Below are 27,480 nucleotides of genomic sequence, written 5' to 3' on the forward strand. Positions count from 1 at the left end.
GTCATCAGATGAATCAGAGCCGAAGAGGTACGATTTTGGTTACTCGGTTTTGATGAAATATGTCGTTATTGTGTTTCGCCTTTGTAGGGCAGTATACAAACCTTTGTTGCAGTGTACGGACTTTCACTGTGAGCCGTGCTTCCAGAAAAGTGGGACAGACCAACTGTATAATGAGGCCTTTTGAATGCAAACAATTGTTCCACACATCTAACGTTTCATTCTCCATAAAAAAAGAGAGAGGCCACAAAGATCACTTCAGCTGCTAAATACGGCTCTGCTAGGCTAGGCCTGGTGTGCTTGATTGCTTTTCCATCACACCCAAGTCCTCAGAATCCCTCCGTAAACATAGACCACAGTCACCAAAGAGCCCAGATTGTCTGCTGCAGAGCTCGAGAGCAGAGGCAGATATTCAGTGAGTAGAGTGTGGCCCATATCCTTTATTCAGGAGATGTTTTGTGTTTTTGAATATATTCAAATTTCTAATTGAATTTGGGCTAAAATAATCTGTTCATACTTTTGTACATACTTTATGTAATTATGTTTAAGAATTATTCTATCCCAGATATATTTCTTTGCCCCAGAGGCTGGAACAAGTTAATAAAAAATGTTAGACTAAAATAATTATGTTGGTAGAGCAGAGCTATTGTGGTGCATGTAATGTAGTATCATTTATAGAGACGCATCCTTATGACTTTTCTAACAATGTAGGTGTGTGGCTGTACCAGCTCAGATATATAAGATAACATTTACGTAACTTTTCCTAGCTTACCGATGGATAATGTTCTCATTGTTCTTGTGGCATATTCTTTTGCATTATTAAAATAAGTCCCTTTCTACTTAATACCGTATGTGAAGCTTAAGGAATGGAGCCAGCTGGAAGCAGCTGAAGCCCGGAGTCTAACCCCAGCCTGAAGACTATCCCTAACGCAGAAACAATCCCCATTGCGAACGCTCTGTTCGTCAGTTTGGCAGGAGTAGTTTCTGAGGCTCTAGGGCCCTGCTCGCATGCTATTGGCTGGGGACTTGCTTGCGTGTGATTGGCTGGGCACTGCTCAAATGCCATTGGCTGGTCCACCTCCATGTTCCTTGGGACAAGTACTCAGGGTCCAGACACTCACCAGACTGATAGTATCACAGTTTCCAGTTGTTTTAGGCGCCGTGCCACGGCTCCACCACTGTAAATGCCCCCTTTATGAACCAGGCTCTTTGGCCGGGCCAGCGCTGTAACCCATTGAACAAACGGGGCCTTGCAGCTTGTGGATGAGGCCCTCTGTAAACAGGAGGTAAAAAGCTGTGATTGTAGCTCTGTGGCCACTTGACATCGACTCACCCTGCAGCTCTGGTTTTACAAACACTGGGGTATGAAAGCCAGCTCAGTTTGCTTTGGTCTTTGATAGTTGCAAGAACGTAGTAATGACTCCAGTGTAAATGGGGTCTAACTCCTAAATGCAGTTCCAGCATGAAAATGGACAGTGTAAGTCCACAGAGTAAAATCACAGTGTAAATCTCACAGTGTAAACTGCATGTAGCTCCACAGGGCAAACTGGGTGTAACACCACACTATAACTTTCTTTATAAAGCTTTACTGTAAACACAATGTAATTCTAGAGTGTTTAGGGGATTTAAGGTTTCTGTGTAAACAACATTTAACTCTCCATTGTAAAGGGAACTCCCTAGTTTTACACAGATTATAAAATTAAAAAATGATATAAAATCATTGTTAGCGTGTGAACTGAGCATCTGATGGCCGCCCTGCCATAAACAATGTCTGTCTCCCCCGTTCTGCCACAGAGCCACCGTACTGGACCCGGCTGGATCGCATGGAGAAGAGGCTTCTGGCAGTACCAGCGGCGAACACCGTCAAGTTCCGCTGTGCCGCAGGCGGCAACCCCATGCCCACCATCCATTGGCTGAAGAACGGCAAGGAATTCAAGGGCGAGCAGCGGATGGGGGGCATCAAGGTGGGTCAGTGCTTGGAGGTCAAAGTGCATTTCCCACATGACCAATGGCTCCGTGATCCAGTTTATCGACAGCTGGAACCCTGAGAGCGAATCACACACACATACACACAGACACACAGCAGGCAGTGAAAAATGACACGTATGAACCCACCGGATCCTCCATTAACAGGCTCGCGTGTCCATTTAGCAGGGCTCACATGCCTAATGTCGACCCCACGAAGCTCAGGGTCGACCTGGCGCCCCATGTCCCACCCCCAACCCCCCCGACACCCCTGCGACATGGAGGCCCAGGACGTTGTGTGTTGAGACCCGAGGTCAGGGTGCGGCTGCAGTGTCCCAGCTTAATCTGCCGCTGGGCGTTCCCCTACGACAGGCCCTCACATCGCGGGTGATGAGTTCATCTGACAGGCCGGAGACGAGTCCTGACAGCCACACAATACCTTCAGCAGATCTCAATCCCGCCATCCGGCCGAGAAGCCACATCCTGGCTGCCTCATGCATATTAACGCGCGCACCGTGAATGAAGAGATAATTGCTTTGGCAACCATAACAATCGAAAACAGGCCGATTGTCTTGCACGTATACAAAGGAGAGGCGGATGGCTTCTCGGTAATATCTGAGACGTTGTCTTTGGTTAAGGCGGGAGCGACGGCCCCGTCTGGCTGCACTGGTGAGGTTTCCACGGCGTGTGAATTCAGCAGGCTGTTGGGCTAAGGCCAGACAGAGCTCTTGGCAGAATCGTCACACCATCTCAGCGGAACTGGCTTACACCTTTCTGTGCCACGTGGTGCCAACACAACTCACTCCGGGACTGTTTTGCAAAAAACAACAACAACAAAAAAAAAAAAACCTTCAAACCTGTATGTAATATAGGATGCCAGATCACACTGGGGGCGATTGGTATATAAATCTCCCATTTCACCCGTTTGAGTTCCCTAAAATAACCGGATATACAAATCCGAGTGCAGCAGAGCGTCTAAACAAACACGAGGCGGTGAGCAGATCTGTGTCACATCCCCCGGGAGCGATAGCAATCCCACACGCGCGGATGATACAGGTAACCGCGGGAACAGCAGCCCCATGTGAATTCACCCTCTCTTCTCGGGGGTTGGGGTGGGGGTTGGGGTAGGGGTTGGGCTTCCTCAGGCCAGAGGAGAATGTTTGTCTGTTTTACCTGCTGAAGTCGTTCCCTGGCTCTATATTCCGTTGCCTTCCATCGCGAGTCCGAGAAAAATATTTTCGGATACTTTCCGTTGACGAGTAGCCAACGCTTTTCGGACATTTTCAATATTTCTGGGAATTTGAAATACTGCCGCTCCCTTAACGAGGACGTCATGGCGGCCAAGGTGGCGGCTTGTCCCCCCTAATCGGTGCCGCGGCAATGAAGAGCCGATGTTGTCGCTGTGACATCTGACATGGAGTCACGGTTCAGCCGGGTCAAAGGTCAAGGTGATGAGGGGGTGGGTCGAAAAGCCAGGGCTTTGATGGAGATGTCAAAGGACAATGACAGGCTGACAAAAAATCTGAGGCTTTAGTTGTGCTTGAGTGTTGATGGAAGCGATATCTTCAGTGCGAGTAGCCAGTGCCTCGTGTTTGTTTTAACTCGTTTACCAGTTGATACACTAGCACCTATTTCCGAATTATATTTCTTAATGCCTTGGAATACATATTTTATTCTTTCTGTTTTGGCTTAAGTTTCTGTCGTTTATACCAACTGCGTATTAGAAGTAGAATTCAGACTAAAACAGATATATGGCAGACCCTTGAATATTGTTTTTGTGTACTGATGACTGTAAATATTCTAGAAACTTCTGTACCTTTTTATGTATTTCATTGTATACAATTTTGCGTTAGAAGATTGTGAGTTATTTGTATTTTTAAAATGAGATTTAAAATAGTTTCGTGTTTGAAAGGTGAGGTAATACCCCGCCGTAATGGCTTAGCCTAGGACCCACAACCCAATCAGTAAGATGCTCTTCATAAACAAACATTCAGGGTAACTGTGACCCGAATTACAGCCCCCGTTTGCCCCCAGAGCACAGAGTTGCTTGCCAGCCTGGGAAGGCATCATGGTCAGATGGAAAAGCTGCCATTTAATCAGAAGCAGCTTTGATGGGGCTTCCCTGTGTGGCTGGGCAGGTTTAATGCCATTTAACCTGGTGCTGGAAACCCCATAATACGCTCCTGCAGTGAAAAATGTTGAACTCTGCACAGGAGCTAATACGTTCATTAGAGTCCGGGCGATTGAGCAGAGCGGACCACTACGGGAGGGGCGGGTGGAGTCAGGCAGACACACAGTGTGAAAGTTTGTTGGTGGGTTTGGGAGGAATGTCTCAGATCTTGCTAGGGGGTCTGCCTTCCCGTCGCCGTGGTTACATGCCTCACATGTGACAGCCCACTCAGGCCTACTGCCTGCCAGAGCCTGATTGAGCTCACGCGGTGTAACCATGCGGCCGTACCAAGCTCCCGCCATGATATTTACATGTGGCTGGGCTGTTCCATTCTGATTTCCAGGGGTCAACTCAGTTTTGGTTATTTTTAAATACATTAAATGTATAGCCAAATTTGGGGCTTTATGGTTTATGGGTTATGTTACATTTCATTATCATGCACTTTTATCCAAAGCAACATACATTTTTGAGAGAATACATCCCAATACATCACAAAATGCTTTTCTGTCCCAAGTCTAAAATCACAAAGTCCTATATTTTTCAGTAGCTAACTGTCTTCCTCTTCCTCCTTCAGCTTCGACACCAGCAGTGGAGCCTCGTTATGGAGAGCGCAGTGCCATCCGACCGGGGCAATTATACCTGCGTAGTGCAGAACAAGTACGGCACCATCAGCCACACCTACCAGCTGGATGTCCTGGGTAAGGTCATGTGACCGGCGCGGACCAATCACGTTACTCAAAACAGGGACCAAACCGCGTGAGCTCCATAAGTGAAGGAGCAGACAGCCACAGCTTTGGGTGATACCCAAACACAACACCGCCTCCCTGAAGGTAGCCATGATCGTGTTACAACGTTCCTTAGCCTCAGAGCAACTGAAAAGCTCAGCTTCAGGGCCAAGTATCTCACCTGTGTGCGAGCGGCTCACTCCACATTGTCAGGAGGTGTTGCTGGGGGTATTCCAAGTTGATGAATGCTAACGAGGTGTCCACACCCCCCTTTCCCCCCCCCCAGAGCGATCTCCTCACAGGCCCATCCTCCAGGCAGGCCTCCCGGCCAATCAGACGGTGGTAGTCGGCAGTGACGTCGAGTTCCACTGTAAAGTATACAGTGACGCCCAACCTCACATCCAGTGGCTGAAGCACATCGAAGTCAACGGCAGCCGCTACGGGCCCGACGGCGTGCCCTATGTCAACATCCTGAAGGTAACCCCCCAACCCCCCCCCCCCCGGGATTGGCTTTCCAGGAGAGGCTGAGTGGCGCAATTCGTTGAGTTACGCTGAAGTTTGACCCATCCACAGTGTTTTCAAAGACCCCACTAATTTTAGACCCCGTAAACGCTAAAGCAGGCCTAGCTCACAGTCACACCTTGTTCCGTACATATGGTGATAATTGGTAGTTGCACATTCCATCCATCCATGTTCCTTCTCCAGCGTAGGGCTGCAGTCTGTTATTTCTAAAAGAATAAAATGCACACAGCTGTATCAGTAGTGTCCTGAGTATATACGAGGTATTAGATTAAGTCTAACCTCTTACCTATGTTTGACTGAGCTGGAGTTGTTACTAGATGTGGCATCTAAAGCAGTATCTTGTGATATCCCGATTAGGCCTAATTAAGAGGAAGTTTGGAGTGAAAAGTGGATTTTACTGCCGGTCCATAGGACCAGAGCTTAGGACCTCCGGATTAAAGGATTTTTAAAGTCTCGAGATCTGCGGCTTTAATTGTTTTTCCTCATCTCCCTTAAGCCGACCCTCGAACGCCAGTGAGCGTTACAGGCGTGGGGGTAAATCCCTCTTATTTTTAAATATGGAATTGCTCCTTTAGAAGTGAAGGGCCTGTTTTCCTTCCCAAGCGACGCCGGCAGAGAGCACATCTGGTTTGGAGCACACTAACCGCCGGGGTGGCGGCACGGGGGCCATCAGCGAGACGCGGCCCCACGTGTAGGAGGAGGTCCCCGCCGCGGAAAAACTGAGCGGCACGGAGAGGGCTGAGCCAGCAGAGCGGCCCCCGCCCCGGCCCCCGCCCCCGCGCCCGCGGACCGTTTTAGATCCACATAATTGGAGCAGCATTTACCGGCGACTTGCCGTCACTCTCCTCTGCTCATATGGGCCCACGTCGTATTTTTTAAAAATGTAAACGAAGCGTTTTGTAGCCGCCGGGTCGCCGGGAGGGGGGTGCGCAGGGAGCAGGCCGATAAAGGAAAAATGTTGTTTCAGCTAATATGAGAGCAGAGGCGCTCAGTAAAGTTTGAAAATCCAAGTATAATTTGGTTAGTCAATCTGTTTGTCTTCTAGGCAGCACGTGGCAGAACCCTGGACAGGATGTCAGTCCATCACAGGGCACGCACACACATACCCAGTCATACAATACAGGCAAATTAGAGACACCACTTTGCCAAACTGTATGTCTCTGGACTGTGGAAGGAAACCAGAGAACCTAGAGGAATCCTACACATCACAAGATGACCGTGGAACCTCCAGACACACACACACACACACACAATTGTATTCATATTTTTGTGGGGACTGTGTCATGTACTGCGTGGCTCGAACCAGGGAAACAGGAACAGGACTCCAAAAATTGGGCGAATGAGGTGTTTAATCAATGCGGAAACAAGCAGGACTATACAGTAACAACACAACGTTAATGACCGGACGAGGAAACATACTCGAACGTGGACTTAAATATACAGGAGTAATTAACAACAACTAGACACAGCTGGGAACACCGGGATTCCACACGAGGTAAATGAGGGGGGGCGTGGCACATAGGAGGATTAGACAAGCAGGGCATGACAGACTGTCCATCCATTTCTATGGGAAAAACCCTAAACCCAACAATGACAACCCTAACCCTAACCCTAACCTTTTCCCAGCCCTAACCATGACCATAAGTAAGTCATTGCAGTCATACAATGTTATAAAATTGAATTAAAATGGTCCCCCACAACATCAGAATAACAGGCTTTTATCACGTTCTATGGATGATTTGGTCTCCACAATGCAATGTATACATAATCGACACACACAAAGAGTAGAAATGGGATTCAAACAGACAACAGAAGAGGTGCTTGACTAGAGTGCTAAACCACTGTCCCGCCCTTAAAATTTGGTTCAGGCACAGACAAGAATTATTATGCTATTTTGTAGCATACTGTGTTATGAATGCAGTGTTTCCAGTGTGTTCTCCTTGAGCGATGTCAAAACCGACCATGATCAAATAAGGTTTGAAGAGCCTGACTGGAACATGTCATGTACTGAAGTTCCCGCTGTGGTTGTTTTCGAGGCTCCCTTGTCTGTCTGAGTGTTTGTATGCCTCTCACCAGATGAAATCATGGGCCAGCGGGGGGCTGCAGGCCTCTCGGCTGTCTGTCCGCCCCCCCCCCCCCCCCCCCCCGCAGGCTGCCATAGCTCACCCCTCTGTGTGTCCCTACAGACCGAGATCAGTGACCGTACCGAGACCCTCATGACGCTGGCTCTGTTCAATGTCACAGAGGAGGATGGAGGCAAATATGGCTGCCGGGCCGTTAATTTTGTAGGAAAATCTGAGAATTCCTTCTGGCTTTTTGTAAAATCAGGTAAAGGACCCCAGGTCCATCCATGCACCCCAAACCTGCCCCCTCCACACCCTTTTTTGCAGTGCTTGGTGGGTTTGGATCCCCCTCCCTGGGTACCCCTTTGTTTCCACCTGGCTTTGGGGTCTCTTGCTCACCAGTGAAACAGCCCCCCTCCTACCCCCCCCCCCCCCGGCCCCCACCCCAGCTCACCGCAACCACCACCGCTAGCACTGAAGTCATCATGCATCTGCCCACTTTAGCAGCTGCTACCGCGGCCGCATCGAAACATCTTGAGCTTGTAAGTAGGGCATAGCCTCTAAGAGCTCCGCCGCTCAGCACACATCGATCTTCATAGATCGTGCCCCGCGGCCAGATGGATCCCCGTAACACCTGGTGTCGCTGCAGTGGGTGGGTAACTGGCGGTGAACAAAGCCAGTCTTCCACCTTCCGCTTCTGATGGAACAGCTCATTAAGATAAGCAGTGTCAGCAGAACGGGGAGACAGGCTTTGGGTGCATAAAAATGTTCGGAAGGCAGAACGAAAAATGATTGGTTGAGTGTGACAACCAATCAGATTGTAAAGGAGGTGGGTCCAAGCAACTAGGGGAGGCGGGACAAAGACATCAGAGTGGTTGGTCCTGTCACCTGTAGTTGCTTGGACTCACCTCCTCTGCAATCTGATTGGTTATCTCTCTGAACCAATCACTTTTCGTTCTGCCCACAGAACATTTTTGTGTAAGTGAAACTCCCATGAGCTTAAGTAATAGGGAGTGTGCCGTGTGGAGCTGTGTGAAGCTCTTTCCAAAAATGTTTGTGGAGTTCTCAGTAGGAGTCCTCCCAGCCTCTAGGTGGTGCTTCACTGGTTGCCCCTGCGTTTAAGTAATTGCTCTTATTTTCCCTATGGTGCTTTTACTGGGTAAGGTGCTTTCTAACCCACCTCTGGGCCAGCTGGGAGTTGGACTCGCTGCGGTTTTTCTACTGTACCCTGGTGATTGCTCTGGACCTTCTCTTGGTGTGGGGATACTCTTCCCTTTTGGGATTCCACGCTTATGAACTGTCCTCTTTCCCCCCCTGTCTCCCCTGTGTCCCAGACGGCCGGCATAAACACCACGGATAAGGAGCTAGAGATTCTGTTCTTGGCCAACGTGTCCTTTGAGGATGCAGGGGAGTACACTTGTCTAGCGGGGAACTCTATTGGGTACGCTTACCACTCTGCTTGGCTGACAGTGCTCCCAGGTACACATCCTCTCCCAGTGCTTCCTCTTCCTCTTTTCTACGTGCCATTTCTGGTCACCATTTACAGTTCCACTCTAGTATTTTATCATTGTCAACACGATTACCTATAACATATGGGTTTCTAATAACTCTTATAATAAAGCTAAGTCAATAACTCCATGTAAGGAGTGTGCTGGTACAAATCTATTGATTTTTGCGAGAGAGGAATAGTTGAAAACAACAGTGTCCCTGCTTTGTACCCACCAGCATTGATAAATGAATAACTGGAAATGAGCCAAAAATGAATCTTGGAGTAAAAGTGGAACCACGTGAGATATTAAGTTGAGTGATGTTTATTCTCGCTGAGCAATACTGAGTTTAATTGTATTTAACAGACCAAATATAACGGGAAAAAAATGAATCAGTATGTACAGTTTGTCTATTAAAATTCTCTTTATTTCTGTAAATGGTATAGGGACACCAACTATGTACAGCTGGGTACAAGGAGTACTATTGTTAACTATTCCTCTCCATTATTAAAGTCATATAAAGTAAGATGAGCATCCATGCAAAATAGATTCTTTCATTCTTTTTGACTGATTTGATGGAGTTTTTGGAAAGTGACGGGACTTTGCCTTGAACTCTGACCCCGGCAGCCGTGGACGAGGCTGGTAAGGACGACGACTACGCCGACATCCTGATCTACGTGACCGGCTGTGTGCTCTTCATCCTCACCGTGGTCATCGTCATCCTGTGCCGCATGAGGATGTCCACGCAGAAGACGCTGCCCGGCCCTCCTGTCCAGAAGCTCTCAAAGTTCCCTCTCAAGAGACAGGTAACAGAAAGTAGATACAAGGTTCCTTGAGATTTAATCCCCTCCCTACATCCCAGCACATTCCGCGTAAGACACATCTTGACGGTTCTCTCTTGATAGACACAAGGTTCGTACATTCATTCCAGTTCCACACCTTTGACCTGATCCCAAACAAACAATGCAAGTATGAACTCTACTCACATACTCAAGTGCACTTCAAGTAAATTCATTAAAAGAGAAAGTGACACGAATTATGCATCCTCCCAATCAACAACACCACAGGCGCTGAAAGACAAGCTGTTACGATCACCATTCTGGGCAAGGGGCTGGATGCGGTTTCCTGCTTTTGTTTTCATAGCTTTGACCCTCTACCAGTGCAAACATGTATTTTGTGGTATGAGCCCCTCCAGGGTAGATTCCTTCTGTTTTTCGTACATTAGCAGAATTATTACTGCATGTATGGCTCCTTGAGATGAGTGATGTAACACCTGACACAGAATCCAAGGTGTGGTGGGAAAGGCTGCTCTTTCGGGAGCTTGTTTGGTTTGTTAGGCTCCACAGGGGCATCTCTGGCAGGGCGTGCGGGAGATGAGGCAGGTAAGGGAACATGTCCGTATCTGAACACCTCGAGAGATTGTGCAAGACTCCCCAGGCATGCCTACAGAAGAACGGCCCTGTGTGGAACTTGCGCCGAATACCAGGCACCTCGGTCGGTCTGTTTGTTTGTAGCTTACACTCACGGCCATGAGTTGATTTTTAAGCTTTATGCTAATATTCCTCTAGGCACAAACCTAATATAAATTTGATAATATGCAGTTGAAAACATAAATTATAGATCCATCTACCCAAGCATCCACATAAGTTCCCACCCTAACCCCTACACTATTTCAGGCTCTGCATCTAGCTGCGTTATTCAGATTATAGAACAGTATCTTTTTCTTACACCCAAGCAGGTGTCCTTGGAGTCCAACTCGTCCATGAATTCCAACACCCCATTGGTGAGGATTGCCCGTCTGTCATCCAGTGATGGACCGATGCTAGCCAACGTGTCAGAACTGGAGCTCCCCGCGGATCCTAAATGGGAGTTTCCCCGAAACAGGTGAGGCGAGAACAGGGTAATCAGGCAAACCTATTCAGGTTTATAACATTGGTAAAAATGGCCAGTTCCTTAACATAATGTTTCTTCATCCTGGGCAAGAATTTCATGCTCCATGTCCCTGGCTGGCTTGATGATCTAAGGTAGTAATTCCCAACCTGGTCCTCAGGGACCCCAGGCAGTCTCCCTCCCAGCTCCCAAAAAGCATGGACTATCTGCAGGTCCCCAAGGACCGGATTGGGAAACACTGATCTGAGGCAGTTATAGTATCAGATACAGTGTGGTGTAGCCAAAGGACTGGGTCTCAAGGGATCCATGCTCAATTGCTTTGGTCTGGTCCCCTTTTCCAGGCTAACACTAGGGAAACCACTGGGTGAGGGCTGCTTTGGGCAGGTGGTCATGGCTGAGGCTATTGGGATTGACAAGGAGAAACCCAACAAGCCCCTAACAGTTGCTGTGAAGATGCTGAAAGGTGGGTGTCAGAGCAGACGATTTACGAGACTTACGGAGCTTATTAATGGGCATAAAAATCAGAGGCTACATTTAACCTCCAACAGGGATTTACAAGGTCCAGTCAGTGTGGGCTAAAGTCAAACAAGTAGGTCTCTTTTAAATTCCAATAGGCTAAGCACCTTTATGAGTCATTTAATCTGAATTATTCATGAAGAATCTTTTATTCCCCAGAGTAGAAAGAGGCCCTCTAGTAAAATTAGAGCAATATCTAGATAGGCCTTTTGCCAGATTTCTGGGCTCCTATCTACCGCTATACCAGTCGATCAAAGAATTAATCTCTAATCCACTACGATGCTTTGACATGTTGTGACTGCTGAACCAGGCAGTAAATGATAGCTGTTCTATGAGGAGCATCTTAATCAGATATAATAGAATTTCCTTGCTAATGTTATAGGCCTGTCCTTATAATAATAACCAAAATGCATACATCAGTGGAAGCAAATTAAGAGAATGACATCCTTGGGGTCCTTTGGTGGGGGTCCTTCTATCTGTTTTGTGCAATTGAGCTTTTCTGTGGTCTCTTGTCTGTATTTCTACATGTTCTTAGAGGTGCTATAGTGAACATTAGGCTTTAACATCTTGTCTGCCTCCTGGTCTTCTCCAGATGACGCCACTGACAAAGACCTGTCAGATCTGGTGTCGGAGATGGAGATGATGAAGATGATCGGGAAGCACAAAAACATCATCAACCTTCTGGGAGCCTGCACTCAGGACGGTAAGAGCGAAGGTTATCACCTGCTGGCAGAGCTTCCTCCTAAGGCCAGTAGGTACACATACCAGATAACACGCGCAAACATATTACACAGAGAAAGAGACCTCAGACTACAAAAAAACTCTGAGCTGTGCACCATTATTGCCATGTGGCTCTGGTTTATAGCGTGTTTCACGATGACTCTTTCACTTGCATGTGAAATGTGAGCATAATCCCATCCGAAATGCCCTCCTCGTTTTTTTGTCGCTTTCGGTCTCTTTTTCTCAATGGGATCAGAAGCCAAGAAGTAAGCCAACTGTAGCAGGAAGTGCAGCTACCAAGACAACCACATTCAAGGAGACACCTAAGTGATGTTTCCCATGGATCTGAAAGAGCTTTCTTGGAAACCATTATACCGAAACTGGAGCTTCAGGGTGGTGTGGTCCCTCGAGCTTATTTGGTCTTCATCTCCCTGCTGTCCTGCATTTCACCCTTATCCAGGCCCCCTGTACGTGCTGGTGGAGTTTGCGGCCAAGGGGAATCTGAGGGAGTATCTGCGGGCACGCAGACCGCCGGGCATGGACTACTCTTTTGACACCTGCAAGACGCCCCATGAGCAGCTCACCTTCAAGGATCTAGTATCCTGTGCCTATCAGGTGGCTAGAGGGATGGAGTATCTAGCCTCTCAGAAGGTCTGTATGCCCCCAGAGATATGCATCAGTGGTGTGCAGTGTTGGGCATTTCTGGTTCAGAAACTACAATTCCAGACCAAGATTTTGTTTCTATACTTCTAAGTTGAGTATTCTGTGACTGTGACTCTTTATACTCAACTGGTTGGTAGAAACAAAATCTTGGTCTGGATTTGTAGTTTCTGAACCAGAAATGCCCAACACTGGTTGTATATCATTATTTTCAATGCTGGGTTGCTGTGCTACGTTAGAGACAGGCAGATGGGTGAAATACCAATTTAAAATTATCATTTAGTTCCAGGAGTAATTGGGGGTCAAAGCCTTGATCAAGGGCCTAAGGGTGACATCACTTTGCTGGCCCTGAGATTTTCCGGATTTTGAAATGATGATTTCTAAAAGAAATACACTTATCTATGAGGTGCAGAATGAGTGCAATGTTCTGTATTTGAAGGAGCTCAAAGAAGATTAATGCTTTTAATCTTATATTGGATTTTGTTGGATATAACCTCTTTATCTTCTGTCTCAACAGTGCATTCACAGGGACCTGGCAGCCAGGAATGTCCTTGTGACAGAGGACAACGTTATGAAAATCGCCGACTTCGGTCTGGCCCGGGATGTGCACAACATCGACTACTACAAAAAGACAACAAATGTGAGTAGATTTCCGTGCATGCAGCTAGAAACTGTTAATACCGACCAGTGTATCTGAAAACAGGGCGAAAATTCGACATTCATCAAAAATTACAGTGCTCCAAAATTGGGAAGAGATAGCACCCATCTTAATGGCGTAAAGTTGACTGTAGGTGGACACTTAGGCCAAATTCAACAACTTTATAACAGGTAAAGAAAACTCACCACTCATAACGAGTGTAAATCACATCAGTACACCCATATCAGAGCAGTATACTAAAGAAGAGTACATGAGTAGCATCAGAAGCATACTTAGAAATTCTAGGCCCTTCCTGCCGAATTTTACCTATGATTTTACGTATTTAAGCCCCCCAGTCACGTGCTGGCCTCCCCAGGGTTTCCATGTGGGTAAAACATGCAGTAAAAAGTGGCCCACATGAAACAATAGGGTCAGTGTCTTCCATTATTAACCTCAGGTGCCGGTGTTCATGTGGTAAGGTGGTGTCTTATGGTGGGCGTGCTCACTGGCCTGTAATGCGATCTGACTGGCTATTATGGGGTGGAAGATGATGGCGAGTGGGGTTAAGCTGCTGACCCAGGCTTCCCCCGTGTGTTTTGTTTCAGGGTCGGCTGCCTGTGAAATGGATGGCTCCGGAAGCTCTGTTCGACCGGGTCTACACGCACCAGAGCGATGTGTGAGTTTGGGCAGGGGCCGGCCGCTCTGCTGCTTATGCCAGCGACCCCCCCCCCCCCGCATCCCCACGGGCTGTCCCAGGTCACGGCAGAAAAGGAAAAACTGTAAATAGGATTATTTCGCTGTCACGGACCATACCTACGCGCAAATGGACGTGCGCAGGGCCTGTTCTATCCTCCCGTTTATCATCTTGATTTAACTGGGTCTCTCCTCCCCCCCCCCCCCGGTCCTCTCCACGCGCCTGCAGATCCGATGCATCTTCCCCGGTTTCCTGTTGTTACAGCAACACTGATTACTCAGCCGAAGCACAAACTGCAATAGTGTATCTCAAAGGTCGACTTTAAACTGTGATGAATATGCATAACCCATCTTTTTTAATTAAACATTAGATACTCACTATGCAAAATAGCTCATAACAGACCAACGAGAGTGAGCAGTTAGTGACATATCTAACTCATTCATCCATCCATCTTCCAACTACTTATTCTGATTGCGGGGGGGCTTGGAGCCAATCCCAGTCAGCACAGGACTTTAGGCTGGGGTGCTTCGCAGATGGGATGATGGTAAACTAATGAGAAGTCCAATTTCCTCCAACATGCATGAAGAATTGGTGCCACTGGAGTAGAGAACTGGGCTCGCGGAGGGGCCGTTCTGGCTGAGCATTCTGGGTAACAACAAGTGGCTCTTCTCCTCCACAGCTGGTCCTATGGAGTGCTGCTGTGGGAGATCTTCACGCTGGGGGGCTCGCCCTACCCAGGCATCCCAGTGGAGGAGCTCTTCAAGCTGCTGAAGGACGGACACCGCATGGAGAAGCCGGCCAACTGCACCCACGAGCTGTGAGTGGCCCCGCGTGACCACGCCCACCCGTCATAAACCACGCCCACCCGTCCGATAAGCGGGAAGGAGGCGCTAAAGGTGGAAATGTCGCCCCCTGCAGGTACATGATCATGAGGGAGTGTTGGCACCCCGTGCCCCTGCAGAGACCGACCTTCAAGCAGCTGGTGGAAGATCACGACCGCGTCCTCTCCATGGCCTCCGCTGACGTAAGTCGCTCTCGGGCACCGAATGGCCACTTGTACCCCCCGCCCACCCCGAAGTTTCCTATTTTTGTGTCCGCATCGCTCAGAGGTTTTAAAAAACAATGATTAAGGCATTATGCCAGTCCCGGTGACATGTCTCCGGCTTTCTGTGGTGTCCTGCTGCTTGACAACTAGTACCGTTGCCACACGGTTGACAGTGGACCCCCCGATGGCCAGTGCTCCCAGTCCATACCCCCCACTCATGAAAATCTCATGCCCAGCTGTCCGATTTGTTCAGCCGTCGACACTCACTCCCTAGGTGTCATGGTCGCCCCTCAGACGTTCCAGGTTCTCCTCGGCTTAGCGACGTCTCCGGTCGAGCTCAGCACATGGGTTCTATAACCAGAACTCCATGCTTATTATAGACACTGGCACGCAATTAAAATCTGAGCCATATTCCCCAAAAATTCGTCCTTGATCTTCCGCCATAATACATCTCTTTACTTTGTGCTTCCTTCCTATCTGTCTGTGTTAATTATCCCACTGTGTAAGCTGATATAAATCCTGCTGTCTAATTAAGCCATGAACAGACAGGCCGGTAATAGACCACGGCTGCTGATCCTGAAGTTTAATTTTAAAGTCCTAAAATGGACTCTGAGGTTCTACCTCCCAGTTACATCACCTGAACTGCTTGAGTTATGAATCCTAAATAAATACTTACTATAAATTGCCGGGCCGTACCTTAAGTATGTTAAATATTCAGCGCAGAAGATTATAAATAATGTATGTTATGATAATAATTTTAGTGTTGCGCTAGTTTTTGTTTATTTGCAGTCCAGTCACCTGTTTTTAAGAAACAGACAGGAAACACAGCGATAATACAGTATAGTGACTGTATGGTGCGTTAACACCCAATTAGTGTAGCGGCGAGAATCTGCTGGTGTCACAAGAGCCGCAGCTCTCAGTGTAGCGAACAAGTGTTGAGTGAGTTGATTTTCAAAAATAAAAATGTAATTTAAAAAATATAGATTATATATACACACATATGCACATCTATGCAGTTTCTGGCGCATATCCCGGTAAGGGTAGCCGGGTGGGGTGTGCGGAGGTTGCAGTCTGTCCCAGGCACCATTGGGCACATGACAGGGGAAGACTGTGAACAGGAAACCAGTATATAACCACATTCTCCCACAATTCATGCGGTGCAGCTCATATTTTCTGGGTGAGCTTGTACACCGCAGTCTTCCTGGATCCGTATTCACCATCACTTAGTTATCTGATGGATTGTTTTGTTCAGAGCTAGAAAGTTCAGGTCCAGCAAGTGCAAATCCAGATCGAGATTTTATTTCAACCAACCAGTTATGTATAAAGAGTCACAGTCACACTCAGTGCTCAGCTGGTTGGTTGAGACAACCACCCCCGGTTTTATTCATTGGAAGACCTTTGCCTGCTGTGGGTGGCATTTACACACACATACACATGCAGCTGATGGTATCTGACACTTCTACAAAACCATTAGGCTTCCCTCAGCTACTGTGTCCTCCACTATTCCCATTTATATTTGTCAACATGATGACCGTCTCCTTATTCAGGCACTCGGAAGTGGTATAGCCTCTGTCAGATTTAATAACCAGCATCAGCGGCAGTTATCACTTCACCTGAATAATTCATGAAATAAAATAAATGATCATTGTACCGCCATTTTGAAATGTTACAAAAAAAATGCTACAATTCTAATCCAAAATGTATCATTAAAATAAACTGCCAGAATTCATTTAAATTAGGGGTTTGCTGATATGTAAATAAGAATGTTTTGAATGCAAATGTGAGTGGCTGTGGTTATCGGGAGAAACACTGTTAATGTATTGAGTTATTATTTTTTAAGTACGTCGGCTTTCCAGACCTCAGGAGTACGTGAGATGCATGGATTTGCTGAAAGTAATGAATGAACAGCAGGTGTGCATCTGTCAGAAATATCAAAAATGAAAATCAATATTTTCTTTTGAGTAGGAAGGATAAAAGTAAAGCCTCACTGGCAATGAGTTCGTCTCCAAGGTAAAATCCTTCCTCGCGTGTTTAATGTATTTTGGGACACAAACCTTAAGTACAAAGGGCCAGATTGATGTGCTGGTTGCAAACCCCACAGCTGATAGAAAGCTCTCCGTGATGCCTGACACACACAAGGAGTGTTGCCTCTAAAATTATTAAACGAACATTATCATCATAAGATCATAAGGTGTGTCGCACTGCTGTGTATTTAAGGGATAAGCTGTTCAAATATTGAACATCGAGGTGCCAAAATCTCTTTACTGGGAAGCCAGTCATCGCGTGACAGATTCTGACCTGATATTTCTGAATGTCCGTGTGCGTCACTTGCGTATTTCTGTCACTGTGGTCCCCCTGCCTGCCCGCGAGGTGACACTGCACCTGCCCCTTTCTCACAGGACTATCTGGACCTGTCGGTGCCCTTCGAGCAATACTCCCCCACCTGCCCGGACTCCAGCAGCTCCTGTTCCTCCGGGGATGACTCTGTGTTTGCCCATGACTCTCTACCGGAGGAGCCATGTCTCCCCAAACATCACCAGAGCAATGGTGCCCTCAGGACATAGACTCCTCGACAGCGCCCCCTAGTGCTGCCCGCCAGCACCTGCACCCGCTCGCTAGCCAGAGTTTGGCGGTCGCAGTCACACTTCTTGCAGCTCACCTACCTTCTCGGCCTTATGGATCCCTCCACACCTCTCCATAGAAAGGCACCAGACCGGTTTTGAAGGAGTTCGTCTTCCAAGCTCAGAATTAAGATTCCCGTCTTCTCATCTGCACCTGTTCCCCTTGACCCTGACCGGTTATACTGAAGCCATTCCGTGCCTAAACTAGGACAGAGGACAGGGTGGAAAATACAAGAATGTGTTTCTGCTGTTCAGAGGCACCGCGCACGAGCTTGGAGCTCTCTGCATGAATGAGGAGAGCCTAGCCTTGTGTCACAGCTTAGCTCGTTCTCCCACGTCTGTTTTCCTTCACCCAAGCAGCTCTTGGCTGAGGAAGGACATAAAGGATAGAGCCGCCATCTCCTTAATAAAATCACCATGCGGTGGTTTTAGAACAAAACAACACGACAGAGCGAATCCCACGGAGACACAGCAGAAACTTCTACTCTGAGTGCTACAGTCTATAAACAGGGGTAAATTAATTGTCTAGTATTTTATCAGAAAGTTTGTATTGTAAATATATAAAAGAAACTATGTATCATATTTCTAAAAGTATCAGTGGACTTATGAGAAGTATACATTTTAAATATGTCATTTTAAAATTAGAGTATTGCAGTCTAGGATACACTGTTGTGATCATATATACATTTAAGCCTTTGAAATATTTCAAAAAAGTTTGACTAATTAACATGTATATTTGTAAAGTTATTTATAGACCTAACATATCTGTTCTTAAGGTTTCTAAAAGTTAGTATAGGATTTTTTACTGTAAACAAGGTGATTTTTTTCAGATTTTGATTTTATAACTTATTAACAATAGTAATGAGACAAGATATTTTCTGAACCATTTGATTCTTCTGATCTGATTCATCTTTATTTTGTTTACAGTTGAAAGAATGTATGAAAAGTAACTTACTGTTGCTTAATACATCCAAGCAAAATTAATCACCGGTTTATGAAAAAAGAGGGAGTGACAGACACTGGGAAGCTGATTGTTACTCAGTTTTGTCCTGGATTGCAGTGTTGATTTTTTGCAATAATTTCGCAGCGGATAAATCTTGAATTTAAGCAGGTAAAGACTGTGGCTTGCTGAAAAATTTGGAGGGGGGGTTGTATTTTATAAACCCCCAACCAAAGAAATGTGTAGAATAGTTAGAATTGTACTAAATTGTTCAAGATTTAACCACTGGCATCTTGTATGAAGGCATGCGTTGTGGTTTAACTTCAAGGAAAGAATTCCACAAAGCAAACAAAGAAAGCTATGACTTTGAATGGTCTTTATATGTGATTTTCTTAACTTAACGCATTTCCACAGTGAAAGGTTTTAAATGCTTTTGTGTCACCGAGCAGAAACTTGAGAGCCCTTTCAGCTCAGTTTAGGGGTCCAAAGACTTTCCGTCGTCTTTTTTGATTTTTGGATCCAAATAATATGGTACCATGGGAGAGTCACTGCTCTTTACCACATGTAGGGGGGAGAGTCACTGCACTGCACTATGTGTAGTAGGACAGAGTCACTGCTCTGCACTATGTGTACTGGGGCAGCGTCAATGCTCTGCACTATGTGTACTAGGACAGAGTCACTGCACTGCACTATGTGTACTGGGGCAGAGTCACTGCAAAACACTATGTGTACTGGGGCAGAGTCACTGCACTGCACTATGTGTACTGGGGCAGAGTCACTGCACTGCACTATGTGTACTGGGGCAGAGTCACTGCACTGCGCTATGTGTACTGGGGCAGAGTCATTACTCTTCCCTACATGTACTGTACCAGGGTTGCTGCTCCACACTACAAGTACAAGGGAAGAGTCGCTGCTCTTTATAACATATATGGGGAAGTGACATTGCTTTACACTGTGTGTAAAGAGGCAGAGTCACCACTCTTTACTATATGTGCAGGAGCAGAGTCTCTGCTCTACATCACATGTGAAGGGGTAGCGTCACTGCTCTACATAGGGTTACAGATTGAAGCTATATCTCTGGCATGGGAGTTTGTTTTTTGCCAAATAATTATAGCACATCTATAGTTATTCCTTAAGTCGTCACGAGTATTAAAATGTTATCAACCATCGCAAAAGGGAGAGTGGTGTCCAAGGGGGGGAAAGTGTCCACTGGCTGCTAAAAACTGAAAACAGTAGTTGCAGCTACAACCCTAGTAGAGCTCCGCTTGCTTTTTATTGCATTTAATTGGCTGCCTTTCAGCCTCTGAAGTGCCCAAAGCTCACGCAGAAAGGGAAGAGACGGGCATTGCTATTCTATAATCTGATCTGAACATAACAAAAATGAACGGCTGCCGAACAACAGGCTTGATCTATTAGCGTAAATCCCATTAAATATAACGCAATGCACTTCGCAAGAATCATTCGGCTGCATGTCGATGTCCTTTAATTTATTCCTTCGAGATGGGTGAAAGCTTTCCCTATGGTGAGAGTATTTTTATTCAGCGTCTATTCTCCTTCAGAGCCATCTATATGTTTAGACCTTGTGTAGCTCAGTCAATTATTATTATTTTTTTTTGCGTCTTTGCGGAGGTTCTTGTCAATATCGTTGCGGGTAAAGAGAATTGTGGGTAACCGTTGCACTCCAGGTTCTCTTGCTAAAATGTGGCTGAGCGAGGGATGATTTTTCAGGCTTCCTGTTTACTTCCTGTTTACTACTGAAGGCCCCTTGACGGGTACAGTGGGTTTCTTACTACGGGAAGCGCCCATGGTGGTTCATCCTGCTCGACCCTTATTAAAGTCCCTCATGCCTACTTATTTATTGTGATGTATGTCACACTTGTCCTCAGCAAGAGGACGGTGTGGAGCGGCGTTACTCACAAGCTTCCGTCCCAACCGGGGAGCGGGATTCCGGGTTGCCATGGAGACCGGGCATCCCTCAGCTCAGCAAGGTGACCCCGCGTCACCAAAGGGACACCGTAAAAAGTGCCAGTCAGACGAGCGATACTCTGTCTTCCTTCTCGCAGGCTGGTGCCAATAGCAATACTGGTCTAATCGCTTTTATTCCATTTAACTGTTATTGCTTTAAAGTCCGTTCATAGTGTCACAAAGCGCTTATTAGAAAAAAAAAAGTAATTTATAGGTTGAATTACATAACTGATTGTACATGGAGTAGATTTTATGTAGCTGTGTGATTTGTTTTGTAAAATTATAGAAATGAAATTCTTTTTCTTTACAGTATTTTCTTACAAAAAGTCATCAAATGTACGTGCATTCCATGCTCTTTGTCATTAAGAAAATTAAATATGTGATTTGCAAAGAAATTAAAGTAGATATCTTTATAATGTATCACTTCTTTAGTATGTATTCATTCATGTCTTCCTGGCTAAAAGATCTTCCTGTGCCCCCCCAGGGCTGAAATCTGGTACTGTCACAGTGGGGCTGTCACCTTGTCACTGTCACCCTGCTACCATCACCATGACACTGCTGCTTGGCTTGCCACCTCTCATACAGTCATGTCTAACCAGCTGTCTATTTAGCTGTTAAATACACAAAAACCTGCCTCGGAGCTTGTCTGTAATTTGCATTCTTTAGAGACGATGCTTATTGCAGATGACAGTTCAGGGAAAGAGTGATCAAATCAACTACAAATACAAACACGCTATAAGGAATTCAGTAAACTCCCATATAAGTCCATCTGCCCATCTCCTGTAGCTGTTTAATCAGTAGAGGGTCACAGTTTTGGCCTGGGGTCCATTCCAGGAAGCATAAGGCAGAGGCACCCAGGACGGCATGCCGGCGGCTTGCAGGACACACACTCACACACTCAGTCACACAATATGGGCAAAATAGAGTCACCTATATATGCAACAGCATGTCTTTGGACCATGAGGGGAAATGCACACAAACACATGCAAAAGGGACATTGAGCATGAAGGAGCAGTTCAGTTTTTCTCAACCCGGTCCTTGGGGACCCCAAGACCAGCTGGTAGGGAGCAAAAATGTGGATTGTCTGGCAGGGACCTGGGAGGGAGCAAAAACCTGGACCATCTGTGGACCCCAGAGAGCTAAGCTGAGAAACACTGGTATAGTGTATAATACAATTAAATGTAAACATTATCTTTACAAGGTTACTATGCATAGGCAATACTGATATGGGGCGTGGTCGTTTAGGAATGGTCTTTATTCCAAGATGTGGTCTTTGTTTCACTACATAGTCTGTTTTTTCTCATTTGATCGTAGTTTTATGTTGAAATCTCATAGTTGTAGAGTCTACATCCTTGGCCACAAAGCAGTGTCTGTAAGTCTCTCCATCTGAAGAAGCACTGTCTATTAAGCTATAGATTTCTATCGGTTTCTATTCTAATAAACAGCCAATATGCGTAAACTGTTAGCATGTCAGTTCTTTGCATAATTTGAGTGATTAGAAGATGCGTGATTATTTTCCTGGGTTGGGGTTAAACGCTAAATGAAGGGATTTGGTGAATTCGTGAGAAATCTGAGCACGTTTGTGTCGTTGCTTTACGTTTAAGCGTTCTCATTTCACATTAATAACTTATTTTCCCTGCATTTATGAGCTTTTAACTCTATTTCCAATGTGCAAGTTTCCACTGTGGCAACAAAAGTAGCACAAAGTTATTTGGTGGCTTCAGTTACCCACACTGATTCAACTGGGAAAGATATTTCAGGCTCTTCACTGAGTACCCTCAGTCAACAACTGAAAACATTTCCTGACCAGAAAAGAGGTAAACAGACCCAAAATGGTGGGGCAGGAGGCTCCTCACGACTTGAGGTTGCCCAGAGAGGGTGACCTCACTCTGGTGTTGAGAACGTAGCCATTTTAATAGTTGTGGCTGGGGGCCGTTTCAAGCAGTGCCAAGCTGTGTTTTAATTATGCCCAGTTCACTCAAACCCACAACGCTTTGTGGTTCGGGGTATTTACAAACTGTCTCCATTTGGAAAGACTGAAAATAATTAATCGTTTCAATCTGGTTAAAAATGAAGGGTGGGGTTTGAGTCTTATATTGCTAAATTTAATAAAGTGAAAATATTTGTTTGCAATAGGAATGTCAAAACCAGAAACCCTTGGCACATAGTTGAGGGTGACCAGAGAAATAGTTTGCAATGAGTCTGTAGGACTGGACCAAGCTGGTCATGCTGTTCTGTTATGCTGTGAGACACCAGCATGTCATCTGTATGCTTCACTCTGACCATGGAAGAGGCACCCCAAGCTATAGCAGTACCAAGCTCAACATGCCATTAGGAAACCGAATGCAACCTCCGTCCACTAAGTGGCGCTGCAGCAAATTGCGGTGGCACATCAAAATGGGAAGCTGATCCTTGTTTATTGTTGTTGTTTTTCCTCATTATTTTAACAGAATGTCCAAAATACACGTTTTGCAAGTAGATTGTTCTTAAGGACAAAAATGTGAAAAATACAACATTAATTGCTTCCCTGTTGAGGTGACAAAGTAGCCTAAAGCAGGCATTACACAGCTTAGCCTTGCTTTAGAAACGAATGCCGGTATAATTTTAACGCAATTACAATTTCATGGCTTAAGCCAATGCATAAACATTTATTTGGGGGTGGGGCTCACAAACATTTTAGACAGAAAAGCACAGGGTCTAATGTAGGCCTAACAACGCCCCTCTGCGCTAGTATCTCAGTACAATAATACAATTACTACTCTATCAGATTCTAGTGGCTGAGGGTCAGCTGATAGAGCTCAACTTGACACTTATATTAAAGCAGATTTTTTTTTTCTTTGAAAAATATGTGCAAAGCCAATATTACCGGTAAACATTTATTTATCTGATATAGCAGGCTAGCATGCAATGTGCGTAGAGCTCCAGCCGTATCTGTGCTCCCCTTGATTAATGCGGAGGACGTCTGCTGCAAAGCCAGCGCCAACTTCATGCTTCCTATAAGAATCGCCAAGCAGGCGACCAACTTCACGCAGGGAAGCAGATGTGCTGAAGGGCCAAGATAATAGTAATTCATCATGTTAATAGAAAACACGTACAATTTAAAACAAAAATTCAATAATATATTTTTACATTCCCTAGATTAACTCAAATCTAGGGACCCGTTATTTATTTAATTACGCAGTAACCACTAAATCCTTAATCTAAATGGCCATGTACGAATGTTATTATTAAAACATAAAAGAACAGAGGATAGCTTGTTGCTTTGCATCGCCTTCACTTTCTGAGTTGTTATTTCTGTTTACCCTGAAGGAAGCACAATACAAGACTATGAATAATACTGTATAATAAGTCATTTGTACTGCATGTAAACAGTTCTGTGTTGTAGTTTTTGAGGAGTGCATTATTTACGTTTGCTGAAAAAAAAAATATGTAAAGAGGATTCTCTCAGTCGAAGCGTAAAATCTACCGGCTCCTTTCATCCTGCCACAACTTAAATATTTGCTGGCTTTTTTAAAGGAGTGAAGGCGCGTATTTGCATGATTTGTTTTTCCGGAGAGCAGAACTGAGAGGCTTCGCAGCTGTGTGTCTGCTGATTGCACAGAATTCAAAGACATTGTTTTAAAACGGGAAATTGAATCGCGAGTGTTTATTCCTCGCACCGATATTACGTACGTGCAGAAAATGTTTCGCCAACTGCATATAAATTGTACACAAGTAGTAATTTAACGGATTTTTGTAAATAAGTCAGTATCTATACTTTAGGGCTGACAGGAAAAATAAAAACCACAGACCACCAAGTCAGTAAAATATTCACTTCAGCACTGGCAAACATTCCCTCGGCTTCTCCGTTGACCATGACTTTTCTGGGACGTCATTAGTCTCCTTGCAGTAACCATGATTATCTGTTTCCCTGTTCCTCGATTGCACAAACTGTGACCACCATACTTTTCGTGAGTGGAATTTTTAATGCCTGTTTCTTTTTTTCTAAGTATCTTTATCCTGTAGTTTCATACCCTATGGCGTTTCTCTTAATCATTCACCGTTAAAGTTGCCGCTCTGTCATTGAACATTAACTAAGTCCTGTCACGCGGCACCGTTTATTCACATTTATTTATTAACAAACCCAGTGATGCGCTCTCGAGATCGCAGATCGCAGACTGGAGCGTGTTCTTGCCTTAAATAAATCACAATGACCAAAAGAAAAAAAAAATCAGATTGATCCATTCTTCACATCTGAGTCACAGACAGATTGGGTAACTGGTTTCCATTTGGTGCCCTCCTGTCCCCATCTTATCTGTGACTGGCTTAGTGAGCATGTTAATGATCTACCTGTGTGAGACTCCTGCCTCCCTGTGATGTAACACACAAACCTCCATACCTTTAATTTCCACAGACTTGGCTGAGATGTGGTTGAGAATGGAGTGAGGAAACGTGTGATTTGCCACAGAATATTTCCTGACTCTTTAATCACTTTCAAGGCCCATGTTGTCCATAAAAGTGCTAGAACACTAGACCTTCAAAAGAACTCTGGCTTTACCTACCTACCCTTTACTGGTACTAGGGGGGCATCTTGCATACCCCAGGTCTCATTTGAAGTTCAAACTCAGAGCCGTGCTCCTGTAGACCTCCTGTAGACCTCTTAGACTCTCATCTCATAGAGTTGGTTAAGGTCTCTCTGGGGGGAAACCGTTTAAGTCTGGTTTAACACAACTCTGCAATTTATATCAACTTTGTGGACAATTGATGTATGGAAATAACTCAGCACACTGCTGCCAGAGAGAGAATGAAAGGCTTCGCTGAACCATGGGCCAGAGGAATAATCCTCCCAGACAGGCTGCTCTGCGGCACAGTCGGGGCTCCGGAGGAGACGCTCGTCTGCTATAATAACAGCTTACAGAGTATTAGCTTCAGTGGTCATGCTTGGAAATAGTGATAAACGGCCGAGTGCGCGACCCGCCGAGGCCCCGGACGAGGCCGCCTTCCCGCTAGCGCCGGAGGCTTCCGTACGGTGCAGGGTCTGTCCTGGGTCACCAGGAAGAACGTCAATGCACGGGGCAAAGCACAGGGAGAACAGCGCCCTTGCCGTAATCACTATAGGGAACTAGGCAGAGTCGGACTCCACCATTAATTACCACAGTAATATATATATGTGTGTGTGTGTGTGTGTGTGTGTGAGCGGGTTTACCTATCCTTATGGGGACATAATGTCCCCATAACGTGATAAATATCCGTTTTTTTTCCTTTATGGGGACCGGTTTCCTGGTCCCCATAAGGGAAAACTCTATTTTATAAAAATCGGTGACTGCTATGAAAAAACTAAAAATGCAAAAACTCTTGTATTTTGTTAGGTTACTTATGGTTATGGTTAGGGCAGGGTGGGGGTTAAGGTTGTCATGGTTAGCGTTAGCATTTTTCCCATTGAAATGAATGAGCGGTCCCCATAAGGATATGTTTACCCTATATGTGTGTGTGTGTGTGTAATTATATATATAATCAGACACTTTTACCCACACCAACATTTTTTTAGAAAGCAGTGTCAGACAGTCTGTGGGAAAATGGAGGGGGGGGGGGGTAGGTTAAAAGCCTTGTTGAGAGCCCCAACTATAATATCACTCTACTGACCCTAGGATTTGAACTGACAACCTTCTGATCCCCAATGCAACATCCTCCCCCACTGAACCACACACTCCCTTGGAGACGGAGAACACGGTCCAGGGATTGCTTACCTGATGCAAGGCACAGCGAGAGAGCTCATGGTTACATAGAGAAAAGAAATTCTTAATCCAGTAAAGCAGTGGGTTGTTCAGCACAGCCTTACAGTGATTGCAGTGGTTACAGTGATACCCATTTGTTTCTGCTTGATGCCGTTCCCAAACCCTCCCATCATTCCCAGGGTTATCGAAGGACGGCTACAGGCCAACCCTGTGAAATGCTATTGATTTTATTCCGCCAATTTGTACCTGAGATACTTGCTTCATTACCTGATTTCCAGACACATTTGAAATGTGCAAGACAGCTAAATATTTAGTCTGCGAGCTGTGGTGCGATACCCAGGTCAGGCCTTCCGGAGAGTTCCCGGGATCCATTCATCCATTGCTGAAAACCTTCTACTTTCAAGCTCCAATTACCTGGAACAAATTGCCTTGGCGGATTGCAAGCGCACCGAGACGGGCCTTTCCTGGCAGCGCGCTGGCGTTATGGACCCTACCCACGCCCGCTGTTTGTTTGTCTCAGGGCGTAGTTTAACCCCTCGTTCCCCAAGTATCCGCAGATGACACTCTAAATTAGTACTTCATAATAAGCAGAGTTAATTTAGACTGCTGGTATTCAGGATTAAACGCGGCCGATTCTGTCTGTAGCACAGATACCGCGTTACAGCTTGTGCATTATACAGGGCGACGACAAAGAAATATAGAAACAGACATTCAGAAAATGTGGGGTCTTTGGCAGAGTGTAGCTCAGCAGGTCTGGGATCTGGCCCAGATCCTGTGGCCGGCAGAGGACTGATATCACCACAGTGGACCCTGAACCCCAACTCCTCCCTGACCCCAGTCAAGCTCTCCTCAGTTGTCCATCATCTGCTAAATACATGTGAATGTCTTTATGGAGTCATGTTACTACAGCCCCTTGGATAGTGATGAATTTTCTGCTATTCCATCCAAGGATGGCTGGGTCTTGTTTGGAATGAAAGTACAGAACAACTCATATAGCTACATTATAAATACCCAGTCAGGTGACATACTGTAGGAATAATTACCGTAAAGAACCTAAGAATAGGGCAATTATGTAAATGTCCTATGCAACGGTAAAGCTGGCAAGGTCAGAGTTTAAATAGAATTACAGTAGGGCTCAGTATGTCCTCT

At 45.8% G+C, this 27,480-nt stretch overlaps 1 protein-coding gene across 7 annotated transcripts in view; it reads left to right on the forward strand.

Annotated features, from left to right (window-relative positions):
- Window positions 1-21,037, forward strand: part of fgfr3 (fibroblast growth factor receptor 3) — a 41,732-nt gene extending 20,695 nt beyond the window's left edge. For 2 of the 7 annotated variants that reach the window (XM_023812474.2, XM_023812478.2), the window contains exons 5-18: window positions 1,792-1,961; window positions 4,707-4,830; window positions 5,144-5,334; window positions 8,777-8,921; window positions 9,557-9,741; window positions 10,668-10,813; window positions 11,161-11,282; window positions 11,928-12,038; window positions 12,516-12,706; window positions 13,233-13,355; window positions 13,958-14,028; window positions 14,726-14,863; window positions 14,965-15,070; window positions 17,491-21,037. In XM_023812474.2, the coding sequence (XP_023668242.1) occupies window positions 1,792-1,961; window positions 4,707-4,830; window positions 5,144-5,334; window positions 8,777-8,921; window positions 9,557-9,741; window positions 10,668-10,813; window positions 11,161-11,282; window positions 11,928-12,038; window positions 12,516-12,706; window positions 13,233-13,355; window positions 13,958-14,028; window positions 14,726-14,863; window positions 14,965-15,070; window positions 17,491-17,655 (1,988 nt within the window). In that variant the 3' untranslated portion in view covers window positions 17,656-21,037. Of the gene's footprint in view, window positions 1-1,791; window positions 1,962-4,706; window positions 4,831-5,143; window positions 5,335-7,565; window positions 7,708-8,776; window positions 8,922-9,556; window positions 9,742-10,664; window positions 10,814-11,160; window positions 11,283-11,927; window positions 12,039-12,515; window positions 12,707-13,232; window positions 13,356-13,957; window positions 14,029-14,725; window positions 14,864-14,964; window positions 15,071-17,490 lie in introns of all 7 variants that reach the window. The other 5 variants (XM_023812475.2, XM_023812479.2, XM_023812476.2 and 2 more) reach the window with 4 other exon arrangements.
- The last annotated feature ends 6,443 nt before the right edge of the window (window positions 21,038-27,480 follow it).

The sequence above is a fragment of the Paramormyrops kingsleyae genome, chromosome 25 (assembly GCF_048594095.1).
Source record: "Paramormyrops kingsleyae isolate MSU_618 chromosome 25, PKINGS_0.4, whole genome shotgun sequence".
NCBI classification, from domain to species: Eukaryota; Metazoa; Chordata; class Actinopteri; order Osteoglossiformes; family Mormyridae; genus Paramormyrops; species Paramormyrops kingsleyae.